Source organism: Sinocyclocheilus grahami, unplaced genomic scaffold (genome assembly GCF_001515645.1).
Source record: "Sinocyclocheilus grahami isolate Dianchi unplaced genomic scaffold, SAMN03320097.WGS_v1.1 scaffold15.1, whole genome shotgun sequence".
Taxonomy (NCBI): Eukaryota; Metazoa; Chordata; class Actinopteri; order Cypriniformes; family Cyprinidae; genus Sinocyclocheilus; species Sinocyclocheilus grahami.
The window spans coordinates 590,712-610,025 of record NW_015505194.1 but is presented as its reverse complement, the minus strand read 5'-3'; the positions used below and the strand labels follow the sequence as shown (position 1 = coordinate 610,025).

At 37.2% G+C, this 19,314-nt stretch overlaps 1 protein-coding gene across 1 annotated transcript in view; it reads right to left on the bottom strand.

Annotated features, from left to right (window-relative positions):
- nbas (NBAS subunit of NRZ tethering complex) overlaps positions 1-19,314 on the bottom strand; it is a 164,115-nt gene that overhangs the window by 6,011 nt on the left and 138,790 nt on the right. The window contains exons 39-41 of the mRNA XM_016295011.1: positions 15,676-15,815; positions 12,202-12,346; positions 11,881-12,009 (exon numbers count right to left, since the gene is read on the bottom strand). Coding sequence (XP_016150497.1) covers positions 11,881-12,009; positions 12,202-12,346; positions 15,676-15,815 — 414 coding nt within the window. The remainder of the gene's footprint in view (positions 1-11,880; positions 12,010-12,201; positions 12,347-15,675; positions 15,816-19,314) is intronic.

Here is a 19,314-nt window from a genome sequence, read left to right as displayed (position 1 = left end):
CTAGGTGTATATGACTTTCTTCTTTCAGACGAATCCAGTCGGAGTTATATTAAAAATTGTCTTTGATCTTTCAAGCGGTTTCATGGCACTCAGCGGGTGTTGCATGCATCAGTCCAAAAGCACTTAATTAAAATGCGCCCATCCATAAAAAAATTTAAAAAGTCTCACACGGCTCCGGGGGGTGAACAAAGGCCTTCTGTAGCGAATCGATGCGTTTTTGTAAGAAAAATATCCATATTCAAAATGTAATAATCACTTTAATCCAGCTTGCGCTCACTGTTGTACACTGGAAGCAGTTCCGGGCGGATGACGTATAGAGGTCAGTGCTGCGCATGCGCCAGTGAGTCTCGTGAAAACCAGCGTTTGTTAACAGGAGCAAAGGAAGCAAAGTTTCCTTACTTTAGCAAAGGAAAACCAGTCTCCTCTTGGCTTATATCGAAATCCTCCCGACAATCTTCTTTACAAATCTTCGTTTTGTACTTCTAATTAGTGACCGTTGTTTTGTCTTGATCTCTTCTCTGCGTTTCCGCGTGCGTCACTTCTGAGCGGCGCATGCACAAAGCCGACCTCCATACGTCATCCGCCCAGAACTGCTTCCAGTGTACAACAGTGAGCGCAAGCTAGATTCAAGTGATTATTACGTGTTGAATATGTATATTTTTCTTACAAAAATGCATCGATTCGCTACAGAATGCCTTTGTTCATCCCCCGGAGCCGTGTGAGACACTTTTTTTTTTTAATGGATGGGCGCTTTTTATTTAACTGCTTTTGGACTGAAGCATGCAACACCCGCTGAGTGCCATGAAACAGCTTGAAAGATCAAAGACATTTTTTAATATAACTCCGACTGGATTCGTCTGAAAGAAGAAAGTCATATACACCTAGAATGACTTGATGGCGAGTAATTTATGGGCCAATTTTTCATTTTTGGGTGAACTAACCTTTTAAAAAGAAAATTAATGACTTGTTATTTTGCAAAAAATAAAAAAATCTATATCTATCTATCTAAAAAGTATTAGTTTATCTGATCTACAGCATTTTTCTACTTAACCACATTTACCACTTGCAATGTCAAGTCAGCAATGTTAGAACGCCTTTGTTCATCCCCCGGAGCCGTGTGAGACACTTTTTTTTTTTAATGGATGGGCGCTTTTTATTTAACTGCTTTTGGACTGAAGCATGCAACACCCGCTGAGTGCCATGAAACCGCTTGAAAGATCAAAGACATTTTTTAATATAACTCCGACTGGATTCGTCTGAAAGAAGAAAGTCATATACACCTAGAATGACTTGATGGCGAGTAATTTATGGGCCAATTTTTCATTTTTGGGTGAACTAACCTTTTAAAAAGAAAATTAATGACTTTTGTTATTTTGCAAAAAATAAAAAAATCTATATCTATCTATCTAAAAAGAATTAGTTTATCTGATCTACAGCATTTTTCTACTTAACCACACTTACCACTTGCAATGTCAAGTCAGCAATGTTAGAACACTTTGATAAATTAATAAATTGCCTCTCATAATAATCTATTATGAGATTATTTCAAAAACTGCAATTTATTTTACTTAGGCTTCTTATTAAGGTCATCATTATCCAAAAATAATAAAAGTAGATATTATTAATTCATTTGTTCAAACCTACCTTTTTCCATGCAACTAAATTATATGATATATAGCCTTCAAATCAGAGAAGGTAAAACTGAAGGGAGGTAGAAAAGAGATTCACAATCACAGAGACTAACTGACAAGTCTGGTCCACATTGCAGTGTATTTTGGCCAAGAACTGCCTACTTAGACAGGAAGAGACCGTATGACTGCAATGTAAAGGGATCAACAGTTGATTTTGAGTTCACCTGCAGTTTAGGGAGAGTTTAATCTTAAATAGATTCAGAGGCTGTGCTGCAAATAATCTTTCACTTGGACAGACAGCTTAGTCAATTTTCTGTCGTGCGCTATTTTTATCCAACAGAAACGTAATGCTTGATGTTTTAATGTGACATTAATCTAACAAGAACATATGTGGCAAAAGGTTTTGCTTCTTTTGCTTGTTGCTGCTTCTTTGCCTTATATTATTCCTCTCTCTAAACTAACAATGATCAATACAGCATTTCTTAAATCTAGGATAATGATATTTATACATACACTAATACAAATGATTAACATCAGTTACTGTATTATGAACAAACATGTATTAAAAATTAACAACTGTTATATTATGAATTAACATGAACCTTTTTTTATTTTAATTTATTATAAAAACTCTAGCCGTGATAATTTTTATTCTATAATTTTTATAGAATTCTTTAATGAATATAAGTTCAAAAGAACCTCATTTATTTGAAGCCCTTTGTAAGATTATAAATGATTTAACTGTCACTTTTAACCAATTGTATGCATTCTTGCAGAATAAAAATATACATTTTTTTATCTGGTAAATGACAGAAAAATGTTTCTGGCAACCTCTGAATAGATAAATAACACGAGACTCCACAATAATAGATGTGAAAAGAAGAAAAAATAGGAAGATGATAGGAAGCAAGAGGCTACCTTTATACCTGTGCTGAGTTGACAGAATTTCTCTGAATCAATAATGACAAAAACTTGTTTTTTTTTTTAAGTCAGAAATTGTTCTAACGTAAAGGTAATGGACTGAGAACTAAAGATCCATAAAGGTGCAAGTGTTGAAGTGCCAACAATTTCCCAGCAAAATAGCTTCTGGGAGATTTTGCTGAATGCTGGCATGCATGGAGATTGAAAAAAAGGAAAAGAATGACCCTTTTAAAATGGCCTATACCAAAGTCATTCAGCCGAACTGTCGACTACTGTCCCTTTCTTTCATGTCCTCTTTCTTCACATTACAGACCCATTCATTCACATTTCCTGAACTGTGATTTCTTAGAAAGACCAGGTCTATACACACAATGGATCGAGCAAACTCCTGCAGAGAAGAAAATTAAGGAGTGATTGTCTTAATGGTGGACTCCTTACATCTCTAGGATCAAATCTTTACAGTCTGACAGGTGTTCTATTCCACATGCATTTTTACATCAATTTGCTTTGAACAGTCTAATTGAGGCTTTTTTTTGTCAGTGAAACAGTGTTGCCTGTACAAATGTTTTACAAGATAATTTCAATAGCAAGACTGACAAGGCCGTCACAAACAAATAGATACATTCAGCGCATAACTAGCAAAATTAATAACAGGCCACTTAAAATTGAAGAAAAAAATATATAATAAAGGAACACAATAACCTTCATAATCACTTCATAATTTTTCCTCTATTTTCGATTGTTGTTCTTAATTAAACAAAATAATCTCCCTAAATACAACCTCATTACAGAGAATAATAAAAGCCATGCTTATTCAACATGATTCATATTCCGGAGCAATAAGTCCATTATAAACCACAAGCTTATTATGAGCGGGAACAATGCACATCAGATCGCCCAATGCAAACGGAGACGGGGTGAGCGCTACGTAATTGCTCCCAGTACAGAAAGCCAATTGAATGGCACTGATGAGTCTATTCAAATATAATCGCTGAGGAAAAAGAAAGCACAGGGGCTGAGGTGTGACCGAATACTTGTGGAGAAGACAGAGCTGAAGGAGTCAAAGATGAATGATACTTGATTACTTTTGTGAAGATGACGCCATTCGTTCCTGTGTAATGACACCACTGGTTGGAAGATCTCGCTTAATCACGTATGCAACACAAGGGAAAAGATGTTGTTTGGAATGAGTTTTTCAGTGATGTTAATGTGGTTGAACATCGGCAGAGGTTTGAAGCTTGCCAGAGGAGTGTTGTATAAATGAATTTACCACAAAACAACAATAATAAAAAAAAAAATCTAAGATTATGACAGCTGTAACTGCTCTTCTGAGAATGCAGCAAAATGTCAGGCTTTCAGTAAGCAACAGTTTAGAAGGGGAAATGAGGACACGGTGTGTGTACGTGTGTGTGTGTGTGTGTGTGTGTGTGTGTGTGTGTGGAGGCTGGAGTACGGCAGAAGGGTTACTAAATAAATCAATGACATGAGCGTTCAGAGGGGAGTGCCCTTGTGAAGCAAACTCCCTCTACCACTGAAGTCAGATTGTGCTGATAGATTACAACATGATACCACTTACTGGCTACCACAACAGAGAAGACGACACACAAATCACAACATTTTGTTTGATGAATTAATTGTCATACAAATACATGTGAGTAATGGTATAACATAAATTGTATAATAAAAAAATAATAATTTGTTCAGCTTAACAATATTTATATATAATAAATTTAAGGATTTGTAAACAAGTAATGCACAGAAATAGAACGATAATATTTTTAATACTTACACATCTTCAAAATGTTTCTCTGGAGGGTCCGCTTTAGTATTAATAATATTTTAGATATTTACATTTTTTCCTCTTATATGTGTACTTTACTCATAATAATTTTTACATAATTGATATTTTATAAATATTTAATTTATAAATATAATTTAATTTAATAAAAATATAATTTAATACTACTGAGAAAATCGCCTTTAAAGTTGTCCAAATGAAGTTCTTAGCAATGCATATTACTAATCAAAAATTCAGTTTTAATATATTTACAGTAGGAAATGTACAAAATATCTTCATGGAACATGATCTTTACTTAATATCCTAATGATTTTTGGCATAAAAGAAAAATCAATAATTTTGACCCATACAGTGTTTTTTTGGCTATTGCTAAAAATATACCCCAGCGACTTGAGACCAGGGTCACAAATGCTTAAAATATTTTTGGGGGTCCTCTTTAATCTTAATCTTAGGGCCGAGACAACCAGAATATTATATAGTGGTAATATATTTTTCTCATTGAACATTAAAATATTATGTACTAGTAATATATATCTGTCCCAAATTCTTCACTTCGATGCATTAATTTAAGGAGATCCATACAATAACTATAATGCCTTTCTGTTCCTATAATGCCCATCTCGAGGTAACTAGAGATTACACCAGCTCCAGTGTGGATCCAGCCTCATAGAAAGACTTCAGATGGCCCAACACCTTTGAAGAGATGATGCTGACCCCTGTGACTTGAATCGACATGCACAGCTGCCAAATTTTCTCTACATTGTAATCATTATGATGACATTTGTAATAATCGCTTTAATGAGCTTCTGCCTTAATTAAATTTCATGTTAGCTAACTGTATGATTCCATTACCTTGAACTGTTCATTTGTGAAATGAACATTACTTGGACACATTCACTTCTGATAACATGCATTTTCTGTAAAGCTGCTTTGAAACAATGTGTATTGTGAAAAGCGCTTTACAAATAAATTTGAATTTAATTGAATATAACAGTCAAAACTAAATAATATTAAAATTAAGTGAAACCTGAGAGTTATTGTTTACATCATATGTTTGATTTCATAATACACCACTGCACCATAAAAAGAGACATAAAAATGCAAATTTCTTGGCATTTGCAAAAAAGAAATGTATGGTATTTCCATAATAATATTATTACAAACAACCACAATTCATGATCAGGCATAACAATTTAGACCACCACAACTGAAGCCATATACAAGCGCACGCACACGCGCACACGCACACGCACACGCACACACACACACACACACACACACACACACACACACACACACACACACACACACACACACTCCTATCTTTCTGCCTTTCCTCTATCTCTCTGCCAGGTTTGGAGATGAAAGCACATCACCCTTGCCCCGAGAGAAGGAGATTACCCTCATTTTAAGTGAGCTCTTCTCAGTTTCATGGCTTTATCTGATCTAGAGTCAGCGAGAATGTGAGCTCTAATTGATCCTTCTGAGACGCAGCTTATCCAGTCAGTTCCCTAGTCAGTTTTTGGGCTATGATGAATTTTTAGGTGAACCCTAACAGCATCGCAGTGAGCTGTGGTGGTAGCGTAGCGGTTCAAGCTGTGCTCTATGATCAGGCTATGATAAGGGACCTTGTTAAAAACAAACTTCATTCACTCGTTCTGAATGGTAGGCTCCTTTGGAAGGATATGCAAGTGCACACAGTCACAGGTTTTGACAGACTTTCCCACATGTTACTCCTATCATTAGGTGTTTGGTGTTAGTAACTGTCAAACTTGGTCCTCTTTGCTTCACAGTGGATTAATTTACTGAATATTTACACCAACTGACATGTAAATGTGGGCTGTCATATGCTAATCTATCAATCCAACTGACTTCAGCAAATTTGCAAGTTCAGAAAGGCTGTTTTTATATCTTATTTTTAATAAATGTATTGGAATGAAGTTTTGAAACTTATTTCAAAAGATCAAGGAAATGATCACCCCTTCAAAAGGTAAAAAAAGACAAATTAATTGTTTTTGGTTCGTTTGATAATGCTTGCAGTTAAAGCGTGTAGTACTCCCAACTCTTTTACCATATTTAATTCAGCAGATTTTCCTTATAATTACTACAAAAAAAGAAAAAAAGAAAAGAAAGAAATTAAAAGTATACAGTTGTGTCAACACATGACCTGTTGAGACTTCACCATTGTGCAGCTGAGAAAGGCATTTAACTCTTGGCTTATACCAGGGAATTGTGGCAGAAATTAGTGTAGAGTAAATTGCTTTAGATTAAAAGTGTGTAGAAAAATGCAGATTAATCAAATCCTGTTTCCAAGGTCTCTGGGAAGAGTCTACGTGTTTGGTTTTAATGTGTAGCCATTCCAACAACAGCCATTGCTTATCTAGCCCTCTAGCAGACCTGAGAGGATAAACTAAGTGATGGCGCTGCGAGGGCTTGGCTTTTATCTGACCTGCAAACAGTGAGAGATAGAGGTTACGGTCAGAGCTCTGATAGCACATATCTGATTCACAGTCACTTCTGGTGTCAACAGTCAGTTTAAGAGTTTAATTGAATCCACATTACTAGTGACAGCGGTGGCTAGCTGACAAGAATACACCCATGACCGTTAGATTTGTCCAGCAATGGGTTGTGAATAATATCCCTTTTTTCATTACTGCAGGAATACTTAATTTTTAACCTGGAAGCCACTAGGGTGGTGACGGTGAGGAAATTTTCCCACCGGTTAATCGACGTGTGACAACACCGCGGGAGCGGGGGCGTTCCTTCTTTTCCTTGCTTTCCTTCATTTTTAAATTGCTTGTAAAAGTGCGTGTGCATTTTACTTTCACTTTCAAATAACGGCAATTCGGAGTAAAGGAATTGTTCGTTTTTAGTTCTGTAGCGTCTGGACCAATCAGACACACCATTTTTCATTTGATTTAACAAATCAATTATTCATTAGATTAACAAATCATCACAGTCCCCTCACCAAATAAACTGGATGCCAGGATGTCTTTTGCTATGACACCAGGTCCCCCCTGGTTACCATGGCAACCCTGACACCAGATACATTTATTAGGTGAACCCTAACAGCATCGCAGTGAGCTGTGGTGGTAGCGTAGCGGTTCAAGCTGTGCTCTATGATCAGGCTATGATAAGGGACCTTGTTAAAAACAAACTTCATTCACTCGTTCTGAATGGTAGGCTCCTTTGGAAGGATATGCAAGTGCACACAGTCACAGGTTTTGACAGACTTTCCCACATGTTACTCCTATCATTAGGTGTTTGGTGTTAGTAACTGTCAAACTTGGTCCTCTTTGCTTCACAGTGGATTAATTTACTGAATATTTACACCAACTGACATGTAAATGTGGGCTGTCATATGCTAATCTATCAATCCAACTGACTTCAGCAAATTTGCAAGTTCAGAAAGGCTGTTTTTATATCTTATTTTTAATAAATGTATTGGAATGAAGTTTTGAAACTTATTTCAAAAGATCAAGGAAATGATCACCCCTTCAAAAGGTAAAAAAAGACAAATTAATTGTTTTTGGTTCGTTTGATAATGCTTGCAGTTAAAGCGTGTAGTACTCCCAACTCTTTTACCATATTTAATTCAGCAGATTTTCCTTATAATTACTACAAAAAAAGAAAAAAAGAAAAGAAAGAAATTAAAAGTATACAGTTGTGTCAACACATGACCTGTTGAGACTTCACCATTGTGCAGCTGAGAAAGGCATTTAACTCTTGGCTTATACCAGGGAATTGTGGCAGAAATTAGTGTAGAGTAAATTGCTTTAGATTAAAAGTGTGTAGAAAAATGCAGATTAATCAAATCCTGTTTCCAAGGTCTCTGGGAAGAGTCTACGTGTTTGGTTTTAATGTGTAGCCATTCCAACAACAGCCATTGCTTATCTAGCCCTCTAGCAGACCTGAGAGGATAAACTAAGTGATGGCGCTGCGAGGGCTTGGCTTTTATCTGACCTGCAAACAGTGAGAGATAGAGGTTACGGTCAGAGCTCTGATAGCACATATCTGATTCACAGTCACTTCTGGTGTCAACAGTCAGTTTAAGAGTTTAATTGAATCCACATTACTAGTGACAGCGGTGGCTAGCTGACAAGAATACACCCATGACCGTTAGATTTGTCCAGCAATGGGTTGTGAATAATATCCCTTTTTTCATTACTGCTGTTAACACAAAGGGCAGGAATACTTCATTTTTAACCTGGAAGCCACTATGGTTGTGACGGTGAGGAAATTTTCCCACCGGTTAATCGACGTGTGACAACACCGCGGGAGCGGGGGCGTTCCTTCTTTTCCTTGCTTTCCTTCATTTTTAAATTGCTTGTAAAAGTGTGTGTGCATTTTACTTTCACTTTCAAATAACGGCAATTCGGAGTAAAGGAATTGTTCGTTTTTAGTTCTGTAGCGTCTGGACCAATCAGACACACCATTTTTCATTTGATTTAACAAATCAATTATTCATTAGATTAACAAATCATCACAGTCCCCTCACCAAATAAACTGGATGCCAGGATGTCTTTTGCTATGACACCAGGCCCCCCCTGGTTACCATGGCAACCCTGACACCAGATACATTTATGACCTAATGGAATTTAGGTGGAGGAAAGCACTGCCTTTTCCATAAGGAAAATCCCCAAGGCACAGTAGGAATGGACTTTTCTACTAATTAATTCATAGGAAAACTTTTATTTGAATGAACACACATAGCCTTCAGGTAGTTTCATATGCACCTTACCATGCTTTCAAACAAAGGGCCATAAAAACACCCCAGTATCTCAAAACTCCCACTTGGGATTCCGGACTTTCTCATTGGACAAGCCCATCTTGAGAGGCGTGAATCTTTGCAGACTTTAAAGGTTGTACTTCATGTGACCCTCCCCGAGGGGGTGGTTTGTTGGAATTCTGAGAGGATGTGAGAAAAATGCTCTCCACACCCTAAGCTTGTGCCAGGCTGTTGTATTCGGCCTTGTCTTTTCCACTCTCCAAGATTCTCTGACTCAAAACTGGTTCTTTTTCATCAACCAACTTCAGCAAAGATCAACTGGAACTTTCAGATTACATCAAACCTTTCTTTCAGACAGACGAGACAAGTATTCAAACTTAGTCGTATTAATTGATACATTAGGTATCAGTTGCACCTTTTTACAAAGGTGTGTTTGAACTAAGAATCTGATGTTTCCCTCAGGAGTAGATCTGCTGAATATGCAAATGGTTCAATAACTTCATATTCTTATTTCTCTTCTCTTTACTGCGTTAAGATTTGTAGTTAATAAAGCCTTACTTGTATCACACTTGACGTGGTTCATTGTTTGCTCATAACTGGAGTCACTTAATCATGCAGATTTATGCTACAAGCTTTTGTAGAATTGTACAGTAAGGAAGTTATTTCCCTTAACCAGGAAATTAACGTTCTTAGAATTGACAAGACAGTTGACCCTGAGAGGTCAGCTAAATATCTACAGCGGATCTAAAATATTCATAATTAATTATAACTAGTTATGATCAATTATTCATATTTACCATGAGCTGATTTGCTACAGTTCGTTTGAACTTTCCCTCTTTTCCTCGCTTTCCTTCGCTTTTAAATAGCTTAATTTAAAAGCTGTGCGCATTTTACTTTCACTATCGAATTAGCGGCAATTCGGCATCAATTGCTTGAATGCAACAACAAAATACAACGTCAAACTCACTTTAGCGTATATATAAAACATAGAACTTTTATTAACAAAACAAATAAAAAATATACCATGCTATAGGGCAGGCTATGCCTAATATAAAATAACAAATAACTTACATAAAGTTTAAATAACAAAACGAGTAAGAAAGCTTGGGAGGCATGGCATACACCTTGATGTCAAATAAAATAAATAAATGACACAAAGTTTAAATAAAGTAAAAATCAGCAAACAATGTGGAACCAATTAAATAGGAAATGGATGTTTAAAAAAACCTTCCAAAATCAGATAAACGGCAAAAGTCAACAGGCTTTTCAAAATCCAAAATATTGCCAAACAGGCGCTTTTGCATTTCGTTTTGAAACTAAATCAGCCGCGATCGTCTCACCCCACTCTTCTTGTCAGTCAGCTCGACTCACTCTCCTCACTGGATAAATGAAATCTGATCTGTGATGTGACTGTCGCTGCATTGAGCAGCCGCGTTCAGTTTTTAATTGTAGTGTCTGTTCTTTTACTGAACTGATGATTGATGAATCAACTGATGATGATTTTTATTACTATAATAAATGAAAACGACGGTGGGGGTCGGTGACGCGGTGGGCAAGTGACGTTGCATCTTAACACCGGTATCACCGTCAGCACCGTCTATCGCGGCAAGCCTAGAGGTCACTTGTAGAAAATGCTGAATGACCATGGGCCAATGAACAAAATGGCCTGGTAAAAGACTCTCCAATCTGTGACCTACTCAACTATGTTAACATCACTAAAACCTTTTATAATTTAATCTGATTAATCTATCAATTAAATGTAATTTTTTATAGTTTTAAACCTCATCTACTCTGCAAGTGAACAATGTGGCTACCGCTTTCATTATAAGTGCAGCAATGTTGTTATCGTTAATTTAAACTAAAACTAAATCTAAAAAACTAAAATCGTTTTCATTAATTGAAATAAAGCTGAAAAAAAAGTAATGAAAAACTTAAATTTAAATGAAAATTCTAAATGTGTTGGTAAATAACTGAAACATTTAATAAGTTGAAACGTTAAAGAAATATAAACGTTAAAGATATATATCAGTTACATGTCAGTTTTTCTTATGGAATACAATCTCTCAACTAATGCTGTAAACCAGTGGTTCCCAACCCTGGGACACTGAGACACTGCTCATTTTGCATGTCTCCTTTCTCTGACACACCAATTTCAGGTCTTGGAGTCTACTAATGATCTGATGACCTGAATCGGGTGTGTTTGATTAAAGAGACATGCAAAACGTGCAGTGTTGGGGTGCCTCCAGGACCAGGGTTGGGAACCACTGCTGTAAACTATACAGGGAACCCTGTTAGTTGGTACATTACTATAATACTAAAGATTAAAATTAACAGTCCAAATTCAATTACTATTTATTTTTTGATTTAGAAACGGAGTTGTATAAAAACATTTAAATTTCACATAAGGCAGTTTTTATATAAACTTTTTAATGATATAACTATTCGTTGTTGAAATATAAAGATTTAATTCCAGGCATGCTACTAGTAATGCTTAGTGATGTTTTATTCACACATCAACAGAAAACAGCATAGACTAAAAGAGTGATGTTGGAACTAAAGAATCAGTATCGGTTTCTTCAAAATGAAGATTAAAATTCATAAATTTTGTCAAACATTGTTCCTGTACCTTGACTGTTAATTGTTGAATTAGAAACACCAAAGTCATGGATTAGGTTCCCAGAAAACACATAATCAATGGAAATGCATGAAGCAGCTTAACTGAATTCTCAAAAAGTCCACTTTGTGGGTACCGAGCACCAGATTTGGCCTGCAAAAGAAAACGCAGTCAGAATGAAACTTACATCAGTGATGTTTTTGATCTGATCCTGCGTCAGTTTGCGCAGATGCTCATCCTCGCTCTCTGTCATCAACTTCAGAGCAGGCAGCCTAATCCCAGCGTTCAACAGCAGAGAGGAAATGTACCCAACGCACTAAAATAAACACAAGTGAAGTGTGAATGTCACGCTACAATCAACATAGCAAAGCCAAACTCACAGTAACACGTTACAGGAAAAGCACAGAGATATATTACAAAGGTAGGAGTGTTTTCAGCATCTACACATTCTTTTTTTGACTTTAAACGTGCTGTTTGTGTGTAGTGATGATGACACCCACACTCTTACCTGGGGATTAAGTTTGTGTTTGGTCGGGTAGAGCGATCGGCACATAGTTAAAACCTGACTCCCGATGTTGATTTGAGCAAGGCTTGAGGAGTATGCAAGCAGGGCGGATGTAAGACACACCCAAGGGTTCTGCTCCGTCTCCAACCTGTGTAGAGAGAGACACAGGTGTCTGAAGGTGTTCAGAAGACCAACACACAAAAACAGGCCAGTGCTAAAGATGTAATGACATGAAATAAGGATCATGAATGTTCATGTTGCACCATGAAACTTTTAATAGGAAAGTGTCTGTATAATAAAAAATAAATCCAATCATAATTATCATGGCATATTACACGCGTGCAGCTACAAAACTGCGCATATGCTTATCTCCTGAATTCTTACAAGAAATGAGAGAAGCTTTCTAACAAACTCCACTGCCAACTGAGATAAACACATAATCGTAATCAAATGCAATCGCACACACACTGATTCCACTTATAATTGAAATTGGCCTTTCATACACAGAATGTGTTCAACAGTACTATAGATAGTAACACAATCCACAGTTACAAGGAACCTGGACAACTAAATTACATTCATTACAGTAGTTAAAGGATACATAGACTGGCTATAAAAACTTCTTTAAAGGAAAGGTTCATTAAAAAATGCAAAATTCTCTCATCAGTTACTCGCCTTCATGTCGTTTTTAAACCCCTATGCTGCCATTTTAACACAAACAGAGAATTTCAAAGAATCTTCAGAATCTTCACCTAGACCTAGATGATTTTAACTACAAAAGCACCATAAAAGGTGCCCTAAAATGGTCTATATCAGTGTTTCCCAACCGGGGTGCCGTCTGTCGAGAGCAGGGGTGCCGTGTAAAAAAAAAAAAAAAATTTAAAATATTTTTATATTGCTCAAATGTTCAGAAAAGCATCTATTTTATAATATCAATTTCTGATGTCGCCAATAATTAGAGATGCACCGAAATTTCGGCTGCCGAAAATTAGTTCACCACTCAGGTTTCACTTTCACGTGGTGTGACACTCTGCGTATTATCCCGCTCTATGCGTGTGCGCTCCGCTCTGTCGCTCCACTCGTATACCGTTCATGCGAATCGGAACAGCTGTGCTATCATTATTAATTTCTTTTTTATTTCTTATTTTATTACTGACTGCTTACTTGTAATTTTTTATGCTACTGCACCAAAATTACCCCACTGTAAAATTAAAAAAACATTGAGTGAGCAAAAATTTGTGAGATAGCTAGTTATAATGGTAATTAAATAATGTTTACATATGTATAAAAGCCTACATTAAAATCTGTCATATAAATTGGTCTCTTCAATAGAAATTAGCCTACTGATTGCCACCATTGATGGACAATTTTTTTTAATAATATTAAAAATATCTGTATGACATTATATTCTGCAGTTTTTCCCTGTTGTACCGAATATCTACACTTTTCAAATTATCATATCAAAGTTAGAAATTCAAATATTGTGACAAAATTAATTTTGTAGGGTGCCACAAGTTTGTTAAAATTTCCAAAGGGTGCCGCGACTAAAAAAAGGTTGGGACTCATGCACTGTATTACAAGTCTTCTAAAGTCATAAAACAAAATTTAAGTTGAGCTGCTACAGCTCTCAAATCACAGGCAGTGAAGCAGGTTTGACATTGTGGTGTTTGGTTACAAGAAATGCAAAACCCAATTATGTTTGATATTAGTGACATCCAATCTATGCCATTACTATACTTGATTTAGTTGACTTAAATCATACAAAGCTATCGTATGACTTCAGAAGATTATAGCATATGAGGCATAGACCACTTTTATTATGTTTTTCTTTTTCTTTTCTGCCATTTTCTGTAATTTAACTGGTCACCAAGATTTGACAAAATTCTCATATTGTATTTCATAGAAAAACAACAGCAAGTTTAGAACGACATTAGAGTAAATGTTTTTTTTACTGTCTTATCTTTAGAGACCTTATGAATATAAATTAAAAGTACCACCAGAACATCGATTTCAACTCTTGTTAGGAGAATAATTTAAGGAACAGTTCACCTAAAATTCTCACCCTTGTGCCATTCTGAAACTGTATGGCTTACTTTCTTCTGTGCAACAACAAAGATGGTTTAAAGAATGTTGGTAGCCAAACAGTTCTGGTGACCATTCATTTCCATTGTATGCACAAAAGAATAATCTTCTTTTATGTTCCAGAGAAGAAAGTAAGTCATACAGGTTTGTAATGACATAAAGGTGAGCAATCGACAACAGAACTATCCCTTTAAGACTCTACAAGCAAAGGTTCTACTGAATGAAAACTGCTGAGCTCTAATGTGAAAAACATTAGAGATAATTTAAAAGGATCATGGCGTGGCCAGTGTTATGTATCCTCTAAGAAAAAGGCTGCCACCCAGAGCTCTGCGGTGTGTCGATTTCAATTGATTTCCATTCGGATGGCCTTTTCTGGGACTTACTAAAGCAAGACAGAATGAGGAGCGACAAGACAGGTGTTCAGGAGACAGCAAATGTGCCGTCTGAATCTTAAGTGATGATACACAAATGGCGCACATGGTCACATGTGAACTTCTGTGAATACATGAATGTATAGTCAAGCTCTCCTTTATCCTCTCAACATTTGACTCCCTATCGCACTCACCTTTTGTTTAAATGCCAAAGAGCATAATGACAAACACACAAAAACTCACATTAACACACACACACACACAAACCCTCTTTGTTCTTCTCTAAGAATGTTAATTCAAATGTCTTCATGAAAACAAAAAAACCTCAAGCCATTTGAAAACGTAGCACAATGCATAATCAGCTGGCTTATATTCCCTGTTTCTGTCTATTGATCCGAATACAGAACAGCTCTCCGATCATCAGCGCACATTCTGGTAGCCTCGACTTTAACCTCAAAAACTCATTCAGTTATATAATACAAAACAATTGACCTCATCAAACCTACAATCACACTTAATGGTCTAATAGTACTCCAACTCAAAGACATCTAATGAGAAAACATATATATACAGTATATATATAGAGAGAGAGAGAGAAGGGAAAAATCTTTCTGAAAGAAAATCAAAGAACAACAGAGATTCATAAGGATATTATTTTGAAAAATAAATTCAGCTTGTGGCAGATGTATACGTATTGCATGTATACTGGTCTCTCTAAAATACTTGTTTCTGATTGGTCATTCGTGGCATTCTTACAGTCAGATATTTAGTATAATGACCATTAGCTTTGACTGCAATCTCTGGCAACCAATTTCCTACATTTTTCATTATGTTTTATTTATCTGTTAAGTATCTGTGTAATTAGTGGGATAATGTAGTTTTAACTGGTCTGATTCTTCTCTTAATCATCCTGTCAGGATTCATTTTGTGACAATGACCAGCTGACTGTACATTATACCTTATATAATAAGTTTTTTAAGTGAATATTTAAATTGGAAATTGAGTGTCAACACCAAAGTCTCACCTGCTCTTGTCAGTCACTGGTGGCCACGCCTGTAGGAGGAGCATAAGGTGTTGAAACTCCTCCCATTTACTGCTAGACTCCAACAGTTCCAGGAACAAGGAGTTTCGCTTTTCCTCATTCTCAACATCTTGCATCTCACACTGAGAAAAAGGAAGGAAGCAGAGAGAAAGTTGCATGTCTTTTGTACTTTTCCCAGGGGAAATAAAAATGTATAGAATTAAAACAAAACGGAAAAAGAATAAAGAGCTGTTCATTCATGACGTCTATTTGAAGGCCAATTCAGAATGCTAATTTGAATGCTAATTAAGGTTCCCTCTGGAATTACTAATGTGGTTTTAAAATAGTGGTTTATGAGTCAAATTTGTGGTTAACATTACTTGAAGAGACTTTCACATTTTATGTTTTGTTTCTAAAACATAAGTTACGCAAAACCATACTTCAAATGTTAATCTTAAAGCCATTTTAAAACAACTTACTGCATAAATATGAAATGTCTACAAAATCTCGGTACCGACAGGGATTGTAGGTGGGGGGAGTGAATGACCAGCTCTCCTTCCACAACTGAATATCATGACTGAGGTGAGACCCTTGAGCAAGGCACCAAACCCCCAACTGCTCCCCGGGTGCCCACTGCTCCGAGTGTGTGCGTGTGTGTTTGTTCACTATTCACTACTGTGTGTGTGTGTGTGTGTGTGCACTTGGATAGGATAAATGCAGAGCACAAATTCTGAGTATGGGACACCATTCTTGGCTACACTTCATGTCACTTTCCCTGTCACTTTAATATATTAATATTAAAATTAAAGGGGAAGTTAACATTAATCACAGACTCATTAAAACTTCCTGAGGGAATCCATGACTTGAAAATGCTAATTCACTTCCTGGTTTTTAGGACTGTGAACTGAACAGCTATACCAAGCACAAGACTAAAATGCATGACCAAACAGTAAATATGCAAATCTTTGAGACTGAAGGCAGAAGATGAAGTATTTGGCTTATCAGCTAATCATAAGCCAAGACTAAATCTGAAAGGCAGAACATCTTTCAGGCTACAGCACTAAAAGGTAAAGACAGGATGTTTACAGATTGAGAGAGCTGGCAGGAGAATGCACGAATAGCAGAAGGGCTAAACATGAAAAAACAAAGCAAGTGAGATAGAAGGAGAAGGAGAGAGGGCTTGAAACCAGGTGTGTGAGCACACACACACACACACACACACACACACACACAGAACGCAATGACTTCTGTGGCAAAAGGAGTGAATTTTCCCCTGTGGTGACCCTTATTCTTGTTCTCCTCCAAAAGAGGGAGGCGGAGAAAGAAAGTAATTAATTTCCCTTCAGTGCAACGCGAGTGCAATTTAACAGCTGAGAAAATGTCTGATTTCTGAGGGGAAACAACAAAACAAAAAAGTCAAAGAGCCATTCCATGCCATGGTACCAGCATGCTCCAAGAAATGACAGAAAATAGCTGAAAACTCAAGGGGGCAAAAAAACAGATCAAAATGACTGTGGGTAAGAAACTTAGTTGCAGTAAAACCAAAGGATATGGCACCTGTTTTGGTTTGCAATTGTGATGAAGGTCATAAAACACGTAATATCTGTCCATATGTGCCCATACACAGGTCAGTAGCATCATGTACATTTGAACAAACACTTTTTTTAAAAATCCTCCTCAAATTTTTAAGCCAAGTAGACTATGAATGCAACTTAAAATGCAAAAAATACATTTTCAGTTTTGTAATAAAATGTATACATAGACACAACTTATATTTATGAACAAAAATAATTTCAAACATTTATGCCTATGCATATAGTACATTTCAAATGCAACATTATTTGAAACAAAATGTTTATATATGGAATGAATGAAAGATTGCAACAATTTCATCATATTGGCATGAATGTCTCTAATTCCCACACTTCCTTTCACTCTCTCGCTGTCTCCTGTCTCACTGATGTGAAAATCAATTAAACTGACACCTCTGCCCGAGTATTTCCAACACCATAATTCCATTCAACCACCATCCTACACATTCAGACGATTAATAACCTGCCTATTAAACCCATTACAGCCAATCATGCTTGAACTACATTTATTATGATCTGAGAATAACCATTGAGGCAACACCTAAACACAGCATGCATTCCAAAGACCAATCAGTCTCTCTCCTAATTGGATAAAAGGAGTTGGCAAACCGAGGCCCTGCAGTTCACAGGCCTCCGAGGCGCTTCAGTTTTCTATTAAAATGTTTTGGTTAGAACATAAAAACAAACACATATTAATTAGCCTGAATTGTGTTTATCGTTCATATGAAATACTAACAACAATAAAGATAGCAGGCTGGGGTTTTAGCAGAGAACATTTCACTTCTCTGAGGTTAAAATGAGGTTATATGTCTAATACGCTGCCAAGCTTCATCAATGTCCCTGACAATGTTCAATGTGACAAAGGTGTGTTGAAAAACTTAAAAGCTAATCAGTGACAAAGACAACAGGTCAAACGGTTCCATTGGCCTTCTGGAATTCCCCTAGGGAGACTAGTCAGTGCACACTTAGTAGAAGATGTGCCTTAACTAGAAGAAACACTCAAGATGGTATGTGCTTAAAAGTAATACCAGACATTTCCACACTTAAAAAAATTAACCTAACATAATATAAAACTTTTTTTTGCATACTATACAAAATATACATACGTCACTTCCTGTTTGTTGCTGCCGTGTGTTTTGAGTTTGAGCTCCGTCAAGTTCATTCTTTATAGTCTATTTTTTATCTTAAAATCAATTTTATACACCATCATTTTAGTTTATATAATGTGTGAATATATCCCCTATTGTATTCTACAACAAAAACAATCAGAGTGCCTTGTTATCACTAGTTTTATTTTGATTTCCCGAGTCCATTATTAGCTTATAGCCCGTTAGCATCGCCAGCGTGGTTGCCGCTAATCTCACTTACATTGCTAATACTCTATTCACACACATTACCATTGTTTTACTCACTGTTACTTGCTTTAATGGTGGATGTGTGTCTACCTTTGAGTGCAGGTGAGGACACGTTCGAACTGCAGGCCGTGGAGAAGCAGATCCGCGACCTGGTGGAGAGGCAGACCTAGCTGAGAGCCGCGCTGGAAACATCCCGGGCTGACGCTCACAAGTCCAGGGTAAGTATACAGCGCGCTGCTAACTTTCCCACCACCTCTACTCCGTGTGTTTCTCTGCACAGGCCCGGTGCACCCAGGATGTGATCTTCCCAGATGTCCTTCACTCCGGCGCCGGGAAACCATGGACCCTGGATGCACCCGCACCGGAAGACGCGAGCCAGGCCCCGGGCGACAACCTCTCCCCCTCCGCCACCACCGGTCTTCGAGATCTCCACACGGAACCGCTTCGCTGTGATCGTCAGAGACTCCATCGTCCGGCACGTCCATGCTACGTTAGCTGGTTTCCCTGGTGCTCGTGTTCTCGATATTTCTGCGCAGATACCTGCGATCCTGAAGGGAGACAAGAGCCCCGGAGCGGTCGTGCTTCACACGGGGGTTAATGACACCGGCAGACGGAGACACTGAAGAGGGACTTCAGGAGCCTGATCGAGACGGTGCGCCACACAACGCCCGCGACGACGATCATCGTGTCAGGAC